The sequence below is a fragment of the Ostrinia nubilalis genome, chromosome 18 (assembly GCF_963855985.1).
Source record: "Ostrinia nubilalis chromosome 18, ilOstNubi1.1, whole genome shotgun sequence".
NCBI lineage: Eukaryota > Metazoa > Arthropoda > Insecta > Lepidoptera > Crambidae > Ostrinia > Ostrinia nubilalis.
In genome coordinates, this window is record NC_087105.1 from 926,556 (window position 1) to 946,457 (window position 19,902).

At 47.9% G+C, this 19,902-nt stretch overlaps 1 protein-coding gene across 1 annotated transcript; it reads right to left on the reverse strand.

Annotated features, from left to right (window-relative positions):
• Nucleotides 1-556: 556 nt before the first annotated feature.
• On the reverse strand, nt 557-18,300 carry LOC135080829 (integrator complex subunit 1-like). The gene is made up of 12 exons (XM_063975553.1): nt 18,011-18,300; nt 17,666-17,897; nt 14,032-14,229; nt 6,022-6,168; nt 5,856-5,978; nt 5,690-5,812; nt 5,524-5,646; nt 5,358-5,480; nt 4,546-4,718; nt 3,369-3,521; nt 1,407-1,560; nt 557-781 (listed from the first exon to the last, which is right to left on the reverse strand). Exons 1-12 carry the CDS (start codon nt 18,298-18,300, stop codon nt 572-574), a joined length of 2,049 nt encoding a protein of 682 aa, XP_063831623.1. The 3' UTR covers nt 557-571.
• Between the last annotated feature and the right edge of the window lie 1,602 nt (nt 18,301-19,902).

Consider the following 19,902-nt stretch of genomic DNA (forward strand, 5'->3'; position numbering starts at 1 on the left):
GCGGCCCGTGCTGTCCCGGCCGGTTACCTCAGCTCCAGGCGGTCGTGGCGCAGCAGCTGGTGCAGCCAGGGCATGGCGCGGCGCGTGCCGTGGCGCTCCACCAGCTCGAGCAGCAGCGCGGGCTGGCGGCCCAGCAGGCGGCCCGTGCTGTCCCGGCCGGTTACCTCAGCTCCAGGCGGTCGTGGCGCAGCAGCTGGTGCAGCCAGGGCATGGCGCGGCGCGTGCCGTGGCGCTCCACCAGCTCGAGCAGCAGCGCGGGCTGGCGGCCCAGCAGGCGGCCCGTGCTGTCCCGGCCGGTTACCTCAGCTCCAGGCGGTCGTGGCGCAGCAGCTGGTGCAGCCAGGGCATGGCGCGGCGCGTGCCGTGGCGCTCCACCAGCTCGAGCAGCAGCGCGGGCTGGCGGCCCAGCAGGCGGCCCGTGCTGTCCCGGCCGGTTACCTCAGCTCCAGGCGGTCGTGGCGCAGCAGCTGGTGCAGCCAGGGCATGGCGCGGCGCGTGCCGTGGCGCTCCACCAGCTCGAGCAGCAGCGCGGGCTGGCGGCCCAGCAGGCGGCCCGTGCTGTCCCGGCCGGTTACCTCAGCTCCAGGCGGTCGTGGCGCAGCAGCTGGTGCAGCCAGGGCATGGCGCGGCGCGTGCCGTGGCGCTCCACCAGCTCGAGCAGCAGCGCGGGCTGGCGGCACAGCAGGCGGCCCAGGCGCAGCTGTCCGCTCAGCGCTTGCAGCGTCTCCAGCACGCCGGCTGGTGGTTTGCGCGCCGGGCCCAGCGGGTCCATAGTCGTGAGCTAAGGGGACACAAAAAGCTTTATCAAAAATGCAAAGTTGCTTTCTTAGGTTTGATTTCCTCCTACGCTGACGTCGGTCGCGTACATCGGTCGAGCGTACGAATAAACACAATGTTCTATGAAGCACCGCACTGCAACGCCGTCGTCAGCGGGAGATGATTACATAGAACTAGTGTGTAACCGTGCGCGCCGCTGATGTCGGTCACAAATGTCAGCCTAATCAAGCCTTAAGCTTCTTGCACATAACCTGCGCAAGCGCAGCGTGATGTTTCGACTCCAATTGACAGCCCTAAACTCGTGCGTGTGTAACAATACAGCTTTGCATAAAGCACCGTATGTTCAATGGAATATTTTGCACTGCCAATCTATTGAAATACTTTATCGTGAACTGTCAATGAGGGCTTATCGTTTTTATACTTAACAGTTGGCACCCCTGGCGATTGACAGGACCTTACTCTACAGTGGCGCCATCTTGATGAGTGCAAATGCGATAGTCCTCCTACCACTTTAGCGCTCACCAGTTGGTGCCACTGTCTTCGCTACTAGCAAGTGACAGGAGCTTACTCTACAGTGGCGTTAACTGGTGAGCGCTAAAACGATAGCCCTCATTGGCTTCCCCTTGTACCTGGCTAAGCAGACGCGAGGAGTGTTCAGTGAGCGGCAGCTTGGCGTTAGAAGCGGCCGCCAAGTGTGTCTCCAACTGCAGGATGGCGGCGCGCTCGGCCTCCGCCCGCTCTGCCTCCGCCGCTGGGTTGGTGTTCCACTCTATGCTCGGTTTTCTGAGGGGCATAGATTATGAAACTTATTTTAAATCTATACTAATATTATAAAGAGGAAAGATTTGTACCTACCTATTTTTGTATGTTTGTAATGAATAGGCTCAAAAACCACTGAACGGATTTTGATGATACTTTACAGTATTATTGTTCATAATCCAGAATAACATATAGGCTATAATTTATGACGATCTGTGACAAACGAAATTTCACGCGTGCGAAGCCGCGGGCGGAAAGCTAGTGGGTTATACATAAATGCAGATTGTCCCAAAATTAACATGTCACACTAACACTAGAGATAGATAAGCCTAAGTGCATCTTCAAATTACTACTGTAGTTTACAATACTAGTTTCCATACAATATCTAGAAGCACAACAGCCGCACGTCTTTGTTACACTGTCACTTCCGTAGTGGCGCTGCAACTGCGCATTTAAAATTGTATGAAAACTATGAGTGACGCAACAAGCTCTCCACAATGCTGCCACTGCAGCGCTTCCTCGCGCGTCTAATTTGTAGGCGCCCTAAGACACATATTCACGCCCGTATTCACAAACATTACTATGAGGTCTCGTGCGCGTAGACGCACAGGTTTACACGTGAACCAATCACAGAGCTCTATTCAACGCTGTGTGTTAGATTTGCTGCGTCACTTGAGCAAACATCGTTTGTGAATACGGGTGTCAGTCGTGCTAATTTTGGCACATCCTGGATAAAAAAGAAATAATCTTTTCATGTTGAGCTATATTCTTTAGGAGTGGCAGCGACAGCGACGTATAGCAATAACGTCACTTATGCAATTTTTTTAAAAACTCAACTGATTATGAGAAAATACTCAAATCTACCTCTTTACTTGGTTTACTTTGATTCAGTTAAGTTTTGAAAAAAATTGCATAAGTGACGTTATTGCACCGTAGGTGTGGTATAGATGACCCACGCTGAACTGTCCCACCAAACTCAATGACAGGGGGGCGCTACCATCGTTCAACTATATGGTTTCCAACATGGCAAAAATCGGAACCAGCGACCCGGTATTGACGGTGGCGCCCCACTGTCAATGTCATGCATAGGACAGTTCAGTATTTTGGAACTATACAGGGTGGAAACGATAAGTGATCTCACTCAATTATTTCTAAACTATACAAGATATCAATAAACTAGTTACTGATCCTGAAAGTACTTCATGAGCTCTATCAAACGGTATTAATAATAGGTTACAGAATAAACTGGATCCATGCGAAAATTCAATATTTTCAGCTTCCATACATCTAGTAAAGTCACATTATTTTAAAAACTACACAAGATATCGTAAAACTGATTTCTGATTCCAAAAGTGCTTCACAAGTTCGATCCAATGGTATCAATAATAGGTTACAGAATAAACTGGATGTATCCAAAAATGCAATGTTTCCTTCTTCCATACATTTAGTACTACCACAGTGATGGCACTCATCTCTTGACAATATTATAGCAAGTAAAGCCTAAAACCAATGTTTTCCATGAATCATTTTAAATAATAATACAATTCACGACTTTATTTTAAGAGTTTATTATTAAATAAAAAAAATTACACTTCTAATATTGTGTGTCTGGCATACATTTAGTATGGAAGCTGGAAACATTGAATTTTCAGATAGATCCAGTTTATTCTGTAACCTATTATTGGTACCGTTTGAAAGAGCTCATGAAGCACTTTCAGGATCAGTAACCAGTTTTTCAATATCTTGTATAGTTTAGAAATAATCGAGTGAGATCACTTAACGTTTCCACCCTGTATACTGATGATGATAATGATGCTGACATGTTCACTGACCCGGTGATGCATGTCTCGATGAGCGCTCGCAGCGTGGGGTACGTGGCGGCGGCTCGCTCGGCGAACGACTGCGGGTTGTGTGCCGCCAGCATCGCCAGCAGCACCCAGCCGCGCCAGTACAGAGATGTGATGGCCAGCGCGGGAGGCGTGTACCTGGTGGAAAGATCAGTGCCATTGAAAGAAAGAAAGAAACATTTATTGCCATGGACATCACAAAAGACAAAAGATGTAAAATAAAAAAAAAAGCAAATAAGACAGAGGTGACATAAAACATACAATGAAAGAGCAAGTAAACTAAACAGTGCCACCCTGTCGCACAGCGATGCCCATCGCAATGGGACCCCACTCAGCATATGCCGTGGCCCCCGGTGAGGGAGGCCACGACGCTGGTTTTCAGTGTGCCCCATGCCGAGTGAGAGTCACGGACACTAACCGACTAACTAACCATTGGTTAGTGAGGGCACTTGCCAGTTGACGTCAATCTGGTGAGTGAGACCCTGATACTCGCCAGCTAGCGGCATTGACAATCGAATAAATGTCACTCGTCAGTTGGCGCCGTCGCGTCGTCGAATAAGTTCCTGTCACTAAAGCCTGGTCCGTGAGCACGTAGAATTTTGTCCAATGACCCCAAACTACCCATCCTTATTGCTCGCGCGTAATTATGTTGCTGTCGCGCTCGCACACTCACTGCGGGCGCCCGTCGCACAGTCGCGACAGCAATATAATTACGCGCGAGCGATAAGGATGGGTAGCTTGGGGTCATTGGACAAAATTCTACGTGCTCACGGACTAGGCTTTAGTCAGTTGCCGCCACTGGCGAACAAGTCCTTGCACTCGTCAGTTGACGTCATTGGCGAGTTAAGTTTAGTGACTCGAAGATTGGGGTTAGTTAGGGGCAAGTTAAATTCTGTCATTCGTCAGGTGCCACTAGCGAGGCCCTGTTAAAACTCAGTTGGCACCATTGGCGAGAAGTTTTGTCATTAGCCACTTAGCGCAAACAGCGATATGTTCTTCTAACGCACACTAAATGGCATCCGGTGACACGTAGTCATAAAAATAGATCAAAATATCAGGATAAATATAACTACATATATCAAATCTACCTAAGCATTGATTCATCCATCATACCTAAGCTAAGACAATAACATTAAATCCAGATCAATTTAACTTAACTCACCCGGCAGGCAGCGTGATGTTCTCTGGCGGGGAGAACTGGCACAGCTGGAACACATATTCGGCCAGCTCGAGCTTGTCCACATGCAGAGGGTTGTCTTCGGGTGGTAGTGCGCAGGCTCTTCGTACCAACTGCTCTACAAGTTCTAGGGCTTCGGCTGGAGCCACTGGAATGTCCTGGGGGAAAACTGTTAGGTGAGGAGCTGTTTGGAGGGTACATATTTCAAGTAATGAGTAAAACTTTAGCTCATAATTTGACATTTTAGTCATAGGACTGCTTAAGACTCCCTCAATGATTTCCAGATTAGTTAGTTGAAGAAGCTTGCATCCAGTGCTTTCGTGCAACCTTCTTAGATCTGTATTTTGACGGATTCAGATCGGACTTAGTGCGAAACTGCACTGAAGACCTACGCTGAAACTTGAGCGGGCGCATGCACTAGAAAGTATAGAATGAGCACTATGAGCAGCGCAGTGTGGAGCGGACGCGTGAGAAGTGTTTGGCGGACGCAAGTCGCGAGAGTGTATCGGTAGACGCTACCCGCCCGCTACAAACCTTAGGAGCGTCCGCTCAATGCGCATTTTTTACTGTATTTTTTTTAAAGATTACTAGTAATTTGTTATTGCACAAATTAATTACTAATAGTCCCGTTAGCCCCTCGCTACTAAGCCAAATATGCTTGTCACGAGTGAGCTCATCACAATACTCGGTCGCGGCGGGGACCGATCCCGCGTTCTCCAGATCACGAGTCGGCCAGTCCGACCCCTTCACCGTTCGGCTATCGTAGCTTGGTGGTATTGTACAGCACTGCGCAGTACCTTGGACAGCCCGATGAAGATGATGCGCAGCAGGTTGTGCTGCGGCAGCGGCGCCTCGCAGCACACGCGGTGCGCCAGCGCGCGCTCGCACTCCGGCGGCCAGTTGTCCGCCTTGCTGTCCGCCTGCTCTCCACGAACATCATCCGACACAGACACTGCGCAGTACCTTGGACAGCCCGATGAAGATGATGCGCAGCAGGTTGTGCTGCGGCAGCGGCGCCTCGCAGCACACGCGGTGCGCCAGCGCGCGCTCGCACTCCGGCGGCCAGTTGTCCGCCTTGCTGTCCGCCTGCTCTCCACGAACATCATCCGACACAGACACTGCGCAGTACCTTGGACAGCCCGATGAAGATGATGCGCAGCAGGTTGTGCTGCGGCAGCGGCGCCTCGCAGCACACGCGGTGCGCCAGCGCGCGCTCGCACTCCGGCGGCCAGTTGTCCGCCTTGCTGTCCGCCTGCTCTCCACGAACATCATCCGACACAGACACTGCGCAGTACCTTGGACAGCCCGATGAAGATGATGCGCAGCAGGTTGTGCTGCGGCAGCGGCGCCTCGCAGCACACGCGGTGCGCCAGCGCGCGCTCGCACTCCGGCGGCCAGTTGTCCGCCTTGCTGTCCGCCTGCTCTCCACGAACATCATCCGACACAGACACTGCGCAGTACCTTGGACAGCCCGATGAAGATGATGCGCAGCAGGTTGTGCTGCGGCAGCGGCGCCTCGCAGCACACGCGGTGCGCCAGCGCGCGCTCGCACTCCGGCGGCCAGTTGTCCGCCTTGCTGTACGCCTCCGCGCTCTCCACGAACATTATCTGACACAGACACGTTCATTATGTATTTTATATCTTCAATAAGGTTTTTTTTAAGGGACGCGCGCTCGTAACTTGGAGAGCTTTTCCAGCTTCACCGGGCAGAGTGGTCATTAGCCACTTAGCGAGAGTGGTCGGTCGCAGACCGACGTTCGCGATCGGGCCGTATCGAGCGCATAAGGCGCCCAATCAGTGGCGAACCCAACTAAAGCCCGGACCGTGAGCACGTAGAATTTTGTCCAATGACCCCTAGCTACCCATCCTTATCACTCGCGCGTAATTATATTGCTGTCGTGACTGTGCGACTGACACTCGCAGTGAGTGTGCGAGCGCGATAGCACTAATTACGCGCGAGCGATAAGGATGGGTAGCTAGGGGTCATTGGACAAAATTCTACGTGCTCACGAATCAGACTATACAGGGTGGCCAAAACAGTGAGGTCTAAAAGAAAAATTTAGATTCCTTACATCAAGGTGTACCTAAATCACCCCCATGTATATAATACGATTGTGCTTAGTTCAGGAAATAGAGTTAATTTTGTGATATTTTTAAATTTTATGACCTAGTAGGCTTTAAACATTTTTATCTTTTTTTTGGGTTGACTTTTTTCAGATTTCTTTTTTTCGACAGATTTGTTATGAATTGCAGATGTTTGAAAAAAATAATCACCTTCCTATCTTTGATTCAAGATACAAAAGTTTTGCTAGAAACATTAAAATTATACTTTTATCGGAACACTATCAAATTTTCAACTTAAAAGTTTAAGCAAAAAAAAGAACTTCCATAGGTCCAAAACCATTTTAAAAACTGCGCCGTTTCCTGAACATTCATAATAATACGATGTTTGCGCTCGCTGCTCGGCCGTTATTTATTGTGAAATTTGTCAAATAATACAATCCAAGATGTTCAACTGTCCATTGTGTAACAATAACTGCTCGGACGGTGTTAGATGCTCGAAGTGCACTGTGTCATACTGTTTCTCGTGTGCAAACATAACTGAAGCTAACTATCGTAAACTTGGGCCGGCACGACAAGCCAGCATCCAATGTACCAGTTGCAAGACCAACCAATCTCATGTGGCTGCGATGTCCCCTGGAGTGCCGTCACCTTCCTCTGCTGCGACCCTTGATCTTGTCCTACAGGAGTTGCGCAGCGGTATTAATGGAATAAATCACCGCCTTGAGCAGCTACCGTCCATCGTTCAAGATATAAAAAACATGAAGGATAACTTACAAAATCTCGAATTATCGTTGAGTGGCATAAGTCAAGAAGTATCTGGAAACACAATTAAACTGGCGAAAGTTGAGGAAAGAGTAAATAATCTGGAAAAACGCCCCCAAGCTGATACAGACTACCCTCAGCTACGGGCTGAAATTACCAAATTATCTAATGATCTCACTATCAAGGACCAATTGTTGAGATTTAACAACATAGAAATCAAGGGAATCCCACAGAAAAAAAACGAGAATTTGTTTGAGGTACTGTGTAAAATTGGGAACGCACTAGGCCAACACATTGATAAAAATGACATCAATTTTATAACCCGTGCGCGCTCCACAACCCAACAGAAGCCAATTATAGTGGGTTTCTTAGTCAGATATAAGAAACAAGACTTTGTGGCCTCCGCCAGGCTACGCAGACCAGGCCTGACGGCCGAGGACCTGGGCTTCGCGGGAGACCCGACCAAGATCTACGTAAACGACCACCTAACAAAAGAAAACAAGCAACTTCTCACCAAAACCAAGAGGATAGCCGCTGAACGGGGATATAACTATGTATGGATTCAGAACTGCAAAATTCTAGTCAGAAAAAATGAAACATCTCCAATTCTAGCCATAAACAGTGAAAGTGATCTCCCTAAAATTAAATGACTATTTTCTGTGTCTCAGTTAGTTCTAAAATACTACGAACCTATAGTATACCTAATTCTTTCTGTATTTGTGTTATGTTTTGTGTACAAGCCATACCAGGATGTCGAAATGTCGTTAAAAAAACAGTATGTATCATTTAATTTTGTTTTTTTGAAGTCTAATTGCCAAAATGTCTCCAACTCTCATTTAATGCCGTTAAATTGCTACTTCAATCATGATTTAATAAACAGAGTACTTAATTACCTACTTATTATCTGTTTTTTACCTATACCTGTGCATAATACAGCAAGTAGAATTCCTGACACATATGCAATTCTTTATTTTGGTTACATACACAGCCACTTCTACATATTTACTATAAAAATACGTCATCATTTATCTCACTTATGCCACTGCCGACCTACGAGTCGCATAATACTTACTTATTTTGCATACCAAACGATTTACCTACCTCAACTCAATTATGTAGACGCATTCACTTTACACAGTTATAAATTATATTGTGCCGCCCTCGCTCCGTTCACCTCTGACATTCTAAATACATTACTGAATACGTGCTTATTTATTTACTGTTGTGTGGTTCGGCCCGGCCGAAAATTATATTTTGGCCGGACCGTAATCGATAATGGTTAATATTTACTATCAGAATGTCAGAGGTCTGCGGACGAAGACGGTACAGTTTAAACGAAGTGTGCAACTACACAACTATGATATTGTGCTGTTAACTGAGACGTGGCTACTTGATGGAATTAGTAATAATGAACTATTCAGTGATGTGTATACGGTGTGGCGGCGAGACCGCGACTACTCGAGTGTCGGGCAGTCGCGCGGAGGTGGGGTCCTCATTGCGATCCGCCGTGACCTTGTAGCGCACGCGCGCCCCGAATGGCATTCTACGGCGGAGGATATTTGGGTTTCTCTTGATATTGGTGCGAACAAAACAAATAATTATCCTTTTACATTACATATTGGCTGTATATATTTATGCGAACAAAATCAGGGTTTATCTCTCGCCACGCAATTATCTAATTTTTCTGACAAAGTCCTTTCTGCCTGTGCTAGTAGTCCTCATGACAAATTTTTTATAGCCGGTGACTTTAACCTGAGCGATATTTCTTGGTGCTCGCTAAGTCACACTACTCATCTTACTCCTGCATTTCGCAGTACTGATATCAATCATAGCGAAATACAAGACCTATTGAATATTTGCGACCTGAACCAATTTAATAACATTAGGAATCATAGGAGCGAGTTACTTGACCTAGTTTTATCAAATAGTGATGTGTCGGTTTTCCACTGCACTGAACCACTGGTGGAGGAAGATGCTTACCATCCAGCCCTAATTTGCCACTTAAACTCCATTGAGCTACCTGATTTAAAGCCTCAACCTAGACCCAAATATCTTTTCAACAAGGGAGATTTTACCGCCTTATGCACTGATCTTGACAACCAGGACTGGGATACCCTTCTGTCCTGTGGGACGGTGGACGATGCGGTCGAGTCATTTAACACTTTACTATGTACCTTAAGAGACAAGTATATACCGTCTAAATCTGTCCACCCGGGTCGATACCCAGTGTGGTACTCTCCTGCGTTGAAGAAAATCCTTAAAGAAAAAAATAAGGTTCATAAAAAACTTAGGATATATGGTAATAGGGCCGATTATGTCACATTCAAAGTTCTACGGGAGCGAGTAAAAAGGGTGGAACAGGAATGCTTTGATATTTATATAAAGAATACTGAACTTTCCATTCGTGATAATCCTAAAGCTTTCTGGTCCTACATACATGCTAGCTCGAAACATAGCTCGTATCCCTCCTCTATGACTATTGATAATAGTACCGTAACGTCAGGTGACGAGATCTGTAATGCCTTTGCCGAGTTCTTTAGCTCTAACTTTCTGAAACCGGGTTCTGAAACTAATGTTCCTCCCAGTGATACTTCGTTGTCTGATGTGACACTCTCGGTCTCTCCCGATATTTGCTCTATCGAAATCGTTGAAGAAAAAGTGTACAATATTCTAAAATCACTCGATTGCAATAAATCGGCGGGACCAGACGGCTTGCACCCGGTCCTTATTTCAAGATGCGCGGAAAATCTGACTTTTCCTATTAGTTATTTGTTTAACCGTTCTATAAAAGAAGGTGTGGTACCTAGGATCTGGAAAACCGCGACCGTCACTCCTATTCATAAAAAAGGCCCTAAACGTGAGATTGCAAATTATAGACCAATATCCAAACTCTGTGTTTTAGCTAAAGTACTGGAAAAAATAATTCACGAACAAGTGTATGTTGCCCTCAAGCATGCTTTCATACCCCAGCAACATGGTTTCTTAAGAGGAAGATCTACAGCTAGCAATCTCGTGGCATTTCTGGATGACGTATCTCATGGTATGCAGTCCGGAGGCCAGATTGACACAATATATACAGATTATACCAAAGCATTTGACCGAATTGATCACGCGATCCTGCTCACTAAGCTACAGTCCGCTGGAATTCACGGGGATCTCTTTAGATGGTTTCGATCCTACATCGCGGATAGATGTCAGACTGTAGTTCTTAATGGTTTCTCTTCTAATTCACGTTTCTCCGCCATTCCATCAGGCGTTCCACAGGGTTCGATCCTGGGTCCACTGTTATTTATACTTTTTATAAATGACATTCATAAATGTTTCATTCATTCTCGGTGTCTATTATTTGCTGATGACATGAAGGTATACAAAAAAGTTAGCACTTTGAGTGACTGTATTCACTTGCAGCAGGATCTGGATAGACTGCACCGTTATTGTATCTTAAATAAACTTGATCTTAACATTTCCAAATGTAGCTGTATGACATTCACTAGATCCCGAAATGCAATATTCTACAAGTACACATTAAACGGGCAAGCGCTTCAGAGAACCGAATATATACGAGATCTTGGCGTCATTCTGGACCCTAAGCTTCTTCTTGACAGGCATATTGACTCAATAACTTCTAAAGCCACAAAAACCCTTGGATTCGTAATTAGACTCACGAAAAACTTTAAAATGGCTAAGTCACTTAAAATATTATATTGTTCACTGGTTAGAAGCCAGCTTGAATATGCATGTCAAGCATGGAATCCCCAATATGATTATTACATACAAAGAATTGAAAAAATTCAGAAAAAGTTTCTTAGATTTTTAAACTTCAAACACCGGATAATGGGCACGACTTACGAGGCTGACTGTAAGCATCATCATCTACTTCCATTAAAACTGCGAAGAGAAGTCGCTGATCTTACCTTCCTCCATAACCTAATTAATGGTAAAATAGACTGCAGTGAGCTTCTTTCGCGAATCAAGTTACAGGTGCCAACTCGTGCCAATGTCAGGAGAAATTATCTTAGACTTCACGTTGATGCATGTACCACTAATTATGGACGCAATTCCTTCTTTAACAGAGTTTTCAAAACTTTTAACAGCAATTATTCTGAAAATGTTGACCTTTTTCATATTGTGAGACCAAACTACTTCAAAAATCAAAGTAATAAAGAATTCTTTGGCGACACTACTTAGCACTCTCCCGGTAAAAAGTTGAAGTATCTGTTTACTGCTTAATATTCTGCTATTTTGGTATGGCTTTAGTAGGTATTTTCTGTATTGTTTTAACTTTTTTCATATATTGTAGTTATACTGCATGCTAAATGGTTTTGTTTTGGATTGTATCTTGATATGCTATTTGTGAAAACTATGTAAGGCATTTTTGATCTTAACCGCCTCATCTATTAATAATGCATATATGCTGTTTGTTTTCCATAAAATAAATAAATAAATAAATAAATAAATAAATAAATAAATAAATAAATACAAAAAAACATGTACTTAATAGGCCACTATTTCCTGTAATCGGTCCACTAAAGTGGTAAGTCGGAGATTCCGTTACATGTTTTTGACTTTCTTAGAGTGAATTAATATTGGGAATCCTCTAAGTTTACATTACGTAGAACAAATTTAAAGCAGTAACTGGACAGAACATGTTTTTATTCTCAACGAGGAAGCTCTTGCCCTTCATCACACCTGGTGGAAACTGATGATTAGGCTGAAGGTGGAAGGGAACTTCAACTACAGAGGAACTATGGCTTCCTACCTCCAAATGCCGGAATACAGTAATGCTATTAACATTATTGTTATAGTGACAGACTTAGGAAAATAGAGTTGCTAGCCAGACAGACTTAGATCAAACCCTACCACCAACCAAACCGAGCAGAAAATTTCACCTCCACTGGGAATCAAACCCGGGACCTCTGAAGCTTACCTCTTACCACTTGAAGACAGAGGCAGTTGTTACATTTTACTATTACCCTTGAAATACCTACTACAGTGAGAAGAAGAAGGAGGGATATTTGGTTTAAGTTCATCAAAACTTACTTAAAATAACAATGTGTTCCGGAATTTGGAGGTAGGAAGCCATAGTTCCTTTGTAGTTGAAGTTCCCTTCCACCTTCAGCATAATCATCAGTTTCCACCAAGTGTGATGAAGGGCAAGAGCTTCCTCGTTGAGAATAAAAACATGTTCTGTCCAGTTTTTGCTCTAAATCTGTTCTACGTAATGTAAACTTAGAGGATTCCCAATATTAATTCACTCTAAGAAAGTCAAAAACATGTAACGGAATCTCCGACTTACCACTTTAGTGGACCGATTACAGGAAATAGTGGCCTATTGAGTACATGTTTTTTTGTATCATTATGAATGTTCAGGAAACGGCGAAGTTTTTAAAATAGTTTTGGACCTATGGAAATTCTTTTTTTTACTTAAACTTTTAAGTTTAAAATTTGATAGTGTTCTGATAAAAGCATAATTTTAATGTTTCTAGCAAAACTTTTGTATCTTGAATCAAAGATAGGAAGGTGATTATTTTTTTCAAACATTTGCAATTCATAACAAATCTGTTGAAAAAAAGAAATCCGAAAAAAGTCAATCCAAAAAAAAGATAAAAATGTTTAAAGCCTACTAGGTCATAAAATTTTAAAATATCACAAAATTAACTCTATCTCCTAAACTAAGCACAATCGTATAATATACATGGGGGTGATTTAGGTACACCTTGATGTAAGGAATCTAAATTTTTCTTTTAGACCTCACTGTTTTGGCCACCCTGTATCTGCAAAAAATAATCCAACAGTAATCAAAACGAGTTCAAAGAGCGAATTTGACTATGGCGGAGACTGAATCGAGTCTTGATCATTATTAAGCTTCATGTAGTGTTTTGAGTTAATGATAGATCGCGCTGTGTGTAGGTTGATTGCGGTATGTAAGATTTTGACGGCTACCCAAGTAAACTCCGACAAACGTTACTTCCGACAAAGGATATTCGCCTTTGTCTAAGTAGTGTAGTGTGTCGAAGTAAAGTCATGTCGATATTCAGTAGTGTCGTAGTAACGTAATGTCGAAGTAACGTTTGTCGGAGTAGCATTTTATAGCCGATTTTGACGGCCCACACATATTGTCAATCTTGTTCCGGAATAAATGAGACTTGCCACTGGAATCTTCGTTTTATTCAAGTGACTACCTGCGGGCTTTTTGGTACTTGTACAAGTGGTGCTGTACCTTGGCACCTTGGATGGCCACGTGGCGCCCTGAACTGCCACGTTGCGCCCATGATGGCCACGTGGCGCCCTTGACGGCCTCGTGGCGCCCTGGATGGCCACGTGGCGCCCTATATGGCCACGTGGCTCCCCCGTGTGCTGCGTACCTTGTTGAGCGCCAGTTGGAAGTCGTGGCGCGAGGGCCGATAGACGAGCACGGCGGTGTCGAGCAGCCAGCTGAGCGCGGCGCCCTATATGGCCACGTGGCGCCCCCGTGTGCTGCGTACCTTGTTGAGCGCCAGTTGGAAGTCGTGGTGCGAGGGCCGGTAGACGGGCACGGCGGTGTCGAGCAGCCAACCGAGCGCGGCGCCCTGGATGGCCACGTGGCGCCCTGTATGGCCACGTGGCGCCCTATATGGCCACGTGGCGCCCCCGTGTGCTGCGTACCTTGTTGAGCGCCAGCTGGAAGTCGTGGCGGGAAGGCCGGTAGACGGGCACGGCGGTGTCGAGCAGCCAGCCGAGCGCGGCGCCCTGGATGGCGCTGAGCTGTGCGCGGAACTCGGGCACGTGCTTGCTGTGCGAGCCCGTCACCAGGCAGCAGCAGCAGAACAGGTCCGCCAGGGATGAGAACGCGCGCTCGCGCACCTGGGACACAATCACAATCCATTACAATTATAGTCCAATCGGAATAACCTTACTTTTCGAGCAAGCTCTTTTAACTTAACCAGACCTGTTTGTCTTCCCGAGTAGCTATGGAAAACAAAACTCGCACAGCGTACCCGCTGGCAGGTTTAATCCGACTCGGACAAAGGATTCACGATCAAGCTCTGTGAAGCAAGCGCGGTTACTTCGTCCATTGTAAAAAAAAAATACTGTCACAGTTAAACACGGTCAAGAGGGCACGCCTTAATAAACTAATCTCGGCAGCGCGTGCAAGCGGCAGCAGCGCCTGCGCATCGGCTCTTGCTGCTCTCACGCACTCTCTCGTGAGTGCTCGCAGCGGCCGGAGATAGTCTTCTGGCCTTAGCAGCAGCTCGTGGTAGAGTCAGCGTCAAGTAATTCGTGACACCCAAAGGGCAAAATAGTCAAAAAGTTCGCAACACGCCCTTTTTTACTATTGAAATAAGGTTGTATTGTCGACTTTCTGGCCACTTTAGGTGTCACGAACTATTACACGCTGACTGTATGTATTGTGTCCCTTATAGACCAACCTCAGCGGCGGGCTCGTGGGGCGGCGGCTGCGCCAACGCCCTCGCAAGCGGCAGCAGCGCTTGCGCATCAGCTCTTGCCGCCCTCACACATTCCCTCGTCAGCGCTCGCAGCGGCCGCAGATAGTCTTCTGGCCTTAGCAATAACTCGTGGTAGGTGTCGGCCATAGCGGCGGGCACCAGCTGCGGCTGCGCCTGGATGAGCGCGGCCAGCACGGCCAAGTTGTTGGGCGACCTAAGATAGTTAGATAGGCCTAAGATAGTCTTCTGGCCTTAGCAGCAGCTCGTGGTAGGTATCTAACATCGCTTTCACATTTAGGCGACTTGTGCGCAAACGTACGACAGTCGCGTTGCTAATAATTCCATACTCTATGACAGCGCGGCAACTGCTGAAAAAACTGCTGAGTTTTTATTATTTGAAAGCCTTAACTCCTATTGAACCAACCTCAGCGGCGGGCTCATGCGGCGGCGGTTGTGCCAACGCACGTGCTAGCGGCAGCAGCGCCTGCGCATCGGCTCTTGCTGCTCTCACACATTCCCTCGTCAGCGCTCGCAGCGGCCGTAAATAGTCTTCAGGTCTTAGCAGCAGCTCGTGGTAGGTGTCTAACAGCGCTTTGACATTTAAGCGACTTTAGCGCAAACGCACGACAGTCGCGTTACTAATAATTTTATACTATTTTTATAAAGTGAAGGCTGACATCGACTGCTATCGTGCTTCTGACGCACTAATACCTATCGCACTAACCTCAGCGGCGGGCTCATGCGGCGGCGGCTGCGCCAACGCCCTCGCAAGCGGCAGCACCGCTTGCGCATCTGCTCTTGCTGCTCTCACACATTCCCTCGTCAGCGCTCGCAGCGGCCGCAGATAGTCTTCTGGCCTTAGCAATAACTCGTGGTAGGTGTCGGCCATAGCAGCGGGCACCAACTGCGGCTGCGCCTGGATGAGCGCGGCGAGCACGGCCATGTTGTTGGGCGACCTAAGATAGTTAGATAGGCCTAAGATAATCCCTAAGACTGCGATCAACGCGTCACTATGCTTACTATAGAAATGCATTGTGGTGGTCTCTTACAGATGTTGAGGGCGTATAGCGTTTAATAGGAGATCGTAGCATAAGGAACCAACCTCAGCGGCAGGTTCATGCGGCGGCGGCTGCGCCAACGCTCTCGCAAGCGGCAACAGCGCCTGCGCATCGGCTCTTGCTGCTCTCACACATTCCCTCGTCAGCGCTCGCAGCGGCCGAAGATAGTCTTCTGGACTTAACAGCAGCTCGTGGTAGGTGTCTCACAGCGCTTTCACATTTAAGCGACTTTTGCGCAAACGCACGACAGTCGCGTTACTAATAATTTCATACTATTTGCAGTTTTTATAAAGTGAAGGCTGACATTGACTGCTATCCTGCTTCTGACGCACTAATGTCTATCGCACTAACCTCAGCGGCGGCGGTTGCGCCAACGCCCTTGCAAGCGGCAGCAGCGCCTGCGCATCGGCTCTTGCCGCCCTCACGCACTCTCTCGTAAGCGCTCGCAGCGGCCGGAGATAGTCTTCAGGCCTTAACAGCAGCTCGTGGTAGGTGTCGTAACCCTAAGACTGCGGTTTCCGCATCACAATGCTTACTATAGAAATGCATTGTGGTGGTCTCCTTCAGACGTTGATGACGTATAGCGTTTAATAGGAGATCGTAGCCTAAGGAACCAACCTCAGCAGCGGGTTCATGCGGCGGCGGCTGCGCCAACGCCCTCGCAAGCGGTAACAGCGCTTGCGCATCGGCTCTTGCTGCTCTCACGCACTCTCTTGTAAGCGCTCGCAGCGGCCGAAGATAATCTTCAGGCCTTAGCAGCAGCTCGTGGTAGATGTCGTAACCCTTAGGCTATGCGCATGGTGACTTTTCACCGTGACAGGTATGACTATCTTTTTCTGTTTATAAAAGTGTAAAAAAGAAAGATATACTGTCACGGTGACAAAAGGCACTCTTTCGCGTGCGCTTTTGTAAACTAACCTCAGCAGCAGGTTCATGCGGCGGAGGCTGCGCCAACGCCCTCGCAAGCGGCAACAGCGCTTGCGCATCTGTTCTTGCTGCTCTCACACATTCCCTCGTCAGCGTTCGCAGCGGCCGCAGATAATCCTCTGGCCTTAGCAACAATTCGTGGTAGGTGTCAGCCATAGCAGCGGGCACCAGCTGCGGCTGCGCCTGGATGAGCGCGGCGAGCACGGCCATGTTGTTGGGCGACCTAAGATAGTTAGATAGGCCGAAGATAATCCTCTGGCCTTAGCAGCAGCTCGTGGTAGGTATCTAACATCGCTTTCACATTTAAGCGACCTTAGCGCAAACGCACGACAGTCACGTTGCTAATAATTCCATACTCTATGACAGCGCGGCAACTGCTGAAAAAACTGCAGAGTTTTTATTATTTGAAAGCCTTAACTCCTATTGAACCAACCTCAGCGGCGGGCTCATGCGGCGGCGGCTGCGCCAACGCCCTCGCAAGCGGCAACAGCGCTTGCGCATCGGCTCTTGCGGCCCTCACGCACTCCCTCGTCAGCGCTCGCAGCGGCCGCAGATAATCTTCAGGCCGCAGCAATAATTCGTGGTAGGTGTCAGCCATAGCAGCGGGCACCAGCTGCGGCTGCGCCTGGATGAGCGCGGCGAGCACGGCCATGTTGTTGGGCGACCTAAGATAGGCCTAAGATAGTCTTCTGGCCTTAGCAGCAGCTCGTGGTAGGTATCTAACATCGCTTTCACATTTAGGCGACTTGTGCGCAAACGTACGACAGTCGCGTTGCTAATAATTCCATACCATATGACAGCGCGGCAACTGCTGAAAAAACTGCTGAGTTTTTATTATTTGAAAGCCTTAACGCCTATCGCACTTACCTCAGCGGCCGGTTCATGCGGCGGCGGCTGCGCCAACGCCCTTGCAAGCGGCAACAGCGCTTGCGCATCGGCTCTTGCTGCTCTCACACACTCCCTCGTCAGCGCTCGCAGCGGCCGCAGATAATCCTCTGGCCTTAGCAACAATTCGTGGTAGGTGTCAGCCATGGCGGCGGGCACCAGCTGCGGCTGCGCCTGGATGAGCGCGGCGAGCACGGCCATGTTGTTGGGCGACCTAAGATAGTTAGATAGGCCGAAGATAATCCTCTGGCCTTAGCAGCAGCTCGTGGTAGGTGTCGTAACCCTAAGACTGCGGTTTCCGCATCACAATGCTTACTATAGAAATGCATTGTGGTGGTCTCCTTCAGACGTTGATGGCGTATAGCGTTTAATAGGAGATCGTAGACTAAGGAACCAACCTCGGCAGCAGGCTCATGCGGCGGCGGCTGCGCCAACGCCCTCGCAAGCGGCAACAGCGCTTGCGCATCTGCTCTTGCCGCTCTCACACATTCCCTCGTCAGCGCTCGCAGCGGCCGAAGATAGTCTTCAGGCCGCAGCAGTAATTCGTGGTAGGTGTCAGCCATAGCAGCGGGCACCAGCTGCGGCTGCGCCTGTATGAGCGCGGCCAGCACGGCCATGTTGTTCGGCGACCTAAGATAGTTAGATAGGCCTAAGATAGTCTTCTGGCCTTAGCAGCAGCTCGTGGTAGGTATCTAACATCGCTTTCACATTTAGGCGACTTGTGCGCAAACGTACGACAGTCGCGTTGCTAATAATTCCATACCATATGACAGCGCGGCAACTGCTGAAAAAACTGCTGAGTTTTTATTATTTGAAAGCCTTAACTCCTATTGAACCAACCTCAGCGGCGGGCTCATGAGGCGGCGGCTGCGCCAGCGCCCTTGCAAGCGGCAACAGCGCTTGCGCATCGGCTCTTGCCGCTCTCACACATTCCCTCGTCAGCGCTCGCAGCGGCCGCAGATAGTCTTCTGGCCTTAACAGCAGCTCGTGGTAGGTGTCTAACAGCACTTTCACATTTAAGCGACTTTAGCGCAAACGCACGACAGTCACGTTGCTAATAATTCCATACTATATGACAGCGCGGCAGCAGTTTTAATTATTTGAAAGCCTTAACGCCTATTGAACCAACCTCAGCGGCGGGCTCATGCGGCGGCGGCTGCGCCAGCGCTCTCGCAAGCGGCAGCAGCGCTTGCGCATCGGCTCTTGCGGCCCTCACACATTCCCTCGTCAGCGCTCGCAGCGGCCGCAGATAGTCTTCAGGCCGCAGCAATAATTCGTGGTAGGTGTCGGCCATGGCGGCGGGCACCAGCTGCGGCTGCGCCTGGATGAGCGCGGCGAGCACGGCCATGTTGTTGGGCGACCTAAGATAGTCTTCTGGCCTTAACAGCAATTCGTGGTAGGTGTCTAACAGCGCATTCACCTTTAGGCGACTTTTGCGCAAACGCACGACAGTCGCGTTACCAATAATTTTATACTATTTGCATTTTTTATTAAGTGAAGGCTGGCATCCACTGCTGTCGCGCTTCTGACGCCTTAATGCCTATCGCACTAACCTCAGCGGCCGGTTCATGCGGCGGCGGCTGCGCCAGCGCTCTCGCAAGCGGCAGCAGCGCTTGCGCATCTGCTCTTGCTGCTCTCACACATTCCCTCGTCAGCGCTCGCAGCGGCCGAAGATAATCCTCTGGCCTTAACAATAATTCGTGGTAGGTGTCAGCCATAGCAGCGGGCACCAGCTGCGGCTGCGCCTGGATGAGCGCGGCGAGCACGGCCATGTTGTTCGGCGAACGCACGTTGGACAGCTCGTTGTAGATCGTGTGCGTCACTACGCTGCGCAACAGCGCGGGACTGTCTGACACCATCTCCCTGCAGGCGAATTGTGCACTTTAATTGAGAATGTTACTAGGTATGCAAAATCACTTGAAACCTATGTTACAGTTAAGCTTTTACATTTACAAATACATTAGTTTTTATTTCATTCAAAAATACCCAGTAGTTATGATTTTATAGGCATTCAAAGTTCGCCTAAATATCGAGTCCCGCCGACGGTCACGTGACCCCGCGTGACTTACATTCACAGTGTCCGCTCACTAGAAAACGGATATAAACATACTTAAATACATTTTTTTTTGTAAATACAAACTTATTATACATATTAACACCCAGACCCATCACAGAAATTAAAATTGAACCAAACCCAAACTTGATGCGATTGTGTCGTT

Bases quoted from the DNA above. Each gene is read 5' to 3' on its own strand.
- LOC135080829 (XM_063975553.1), bottom strand. From the start codon at position 18,300: ATGGCCGTGCTGGCCGCGCTCATACAGGCGCAGCCGCAGCTGGTGCCC. The intron at 6,169-14,031 runs GTACGCAGCACA...TGTCTGTGTCAG, and splicing joins TCCAGCTGGCGCTCAACAAG to ATAATGTTCGTGGAGAGCGC. The intron at 4,719-5,357 runs GTACTGCGCAGT...GTTTTCCCCCAG, and splicing joins TCTTCATCGGGCTGTCCAAG to GACATTCCAGTGGCTCCAGC.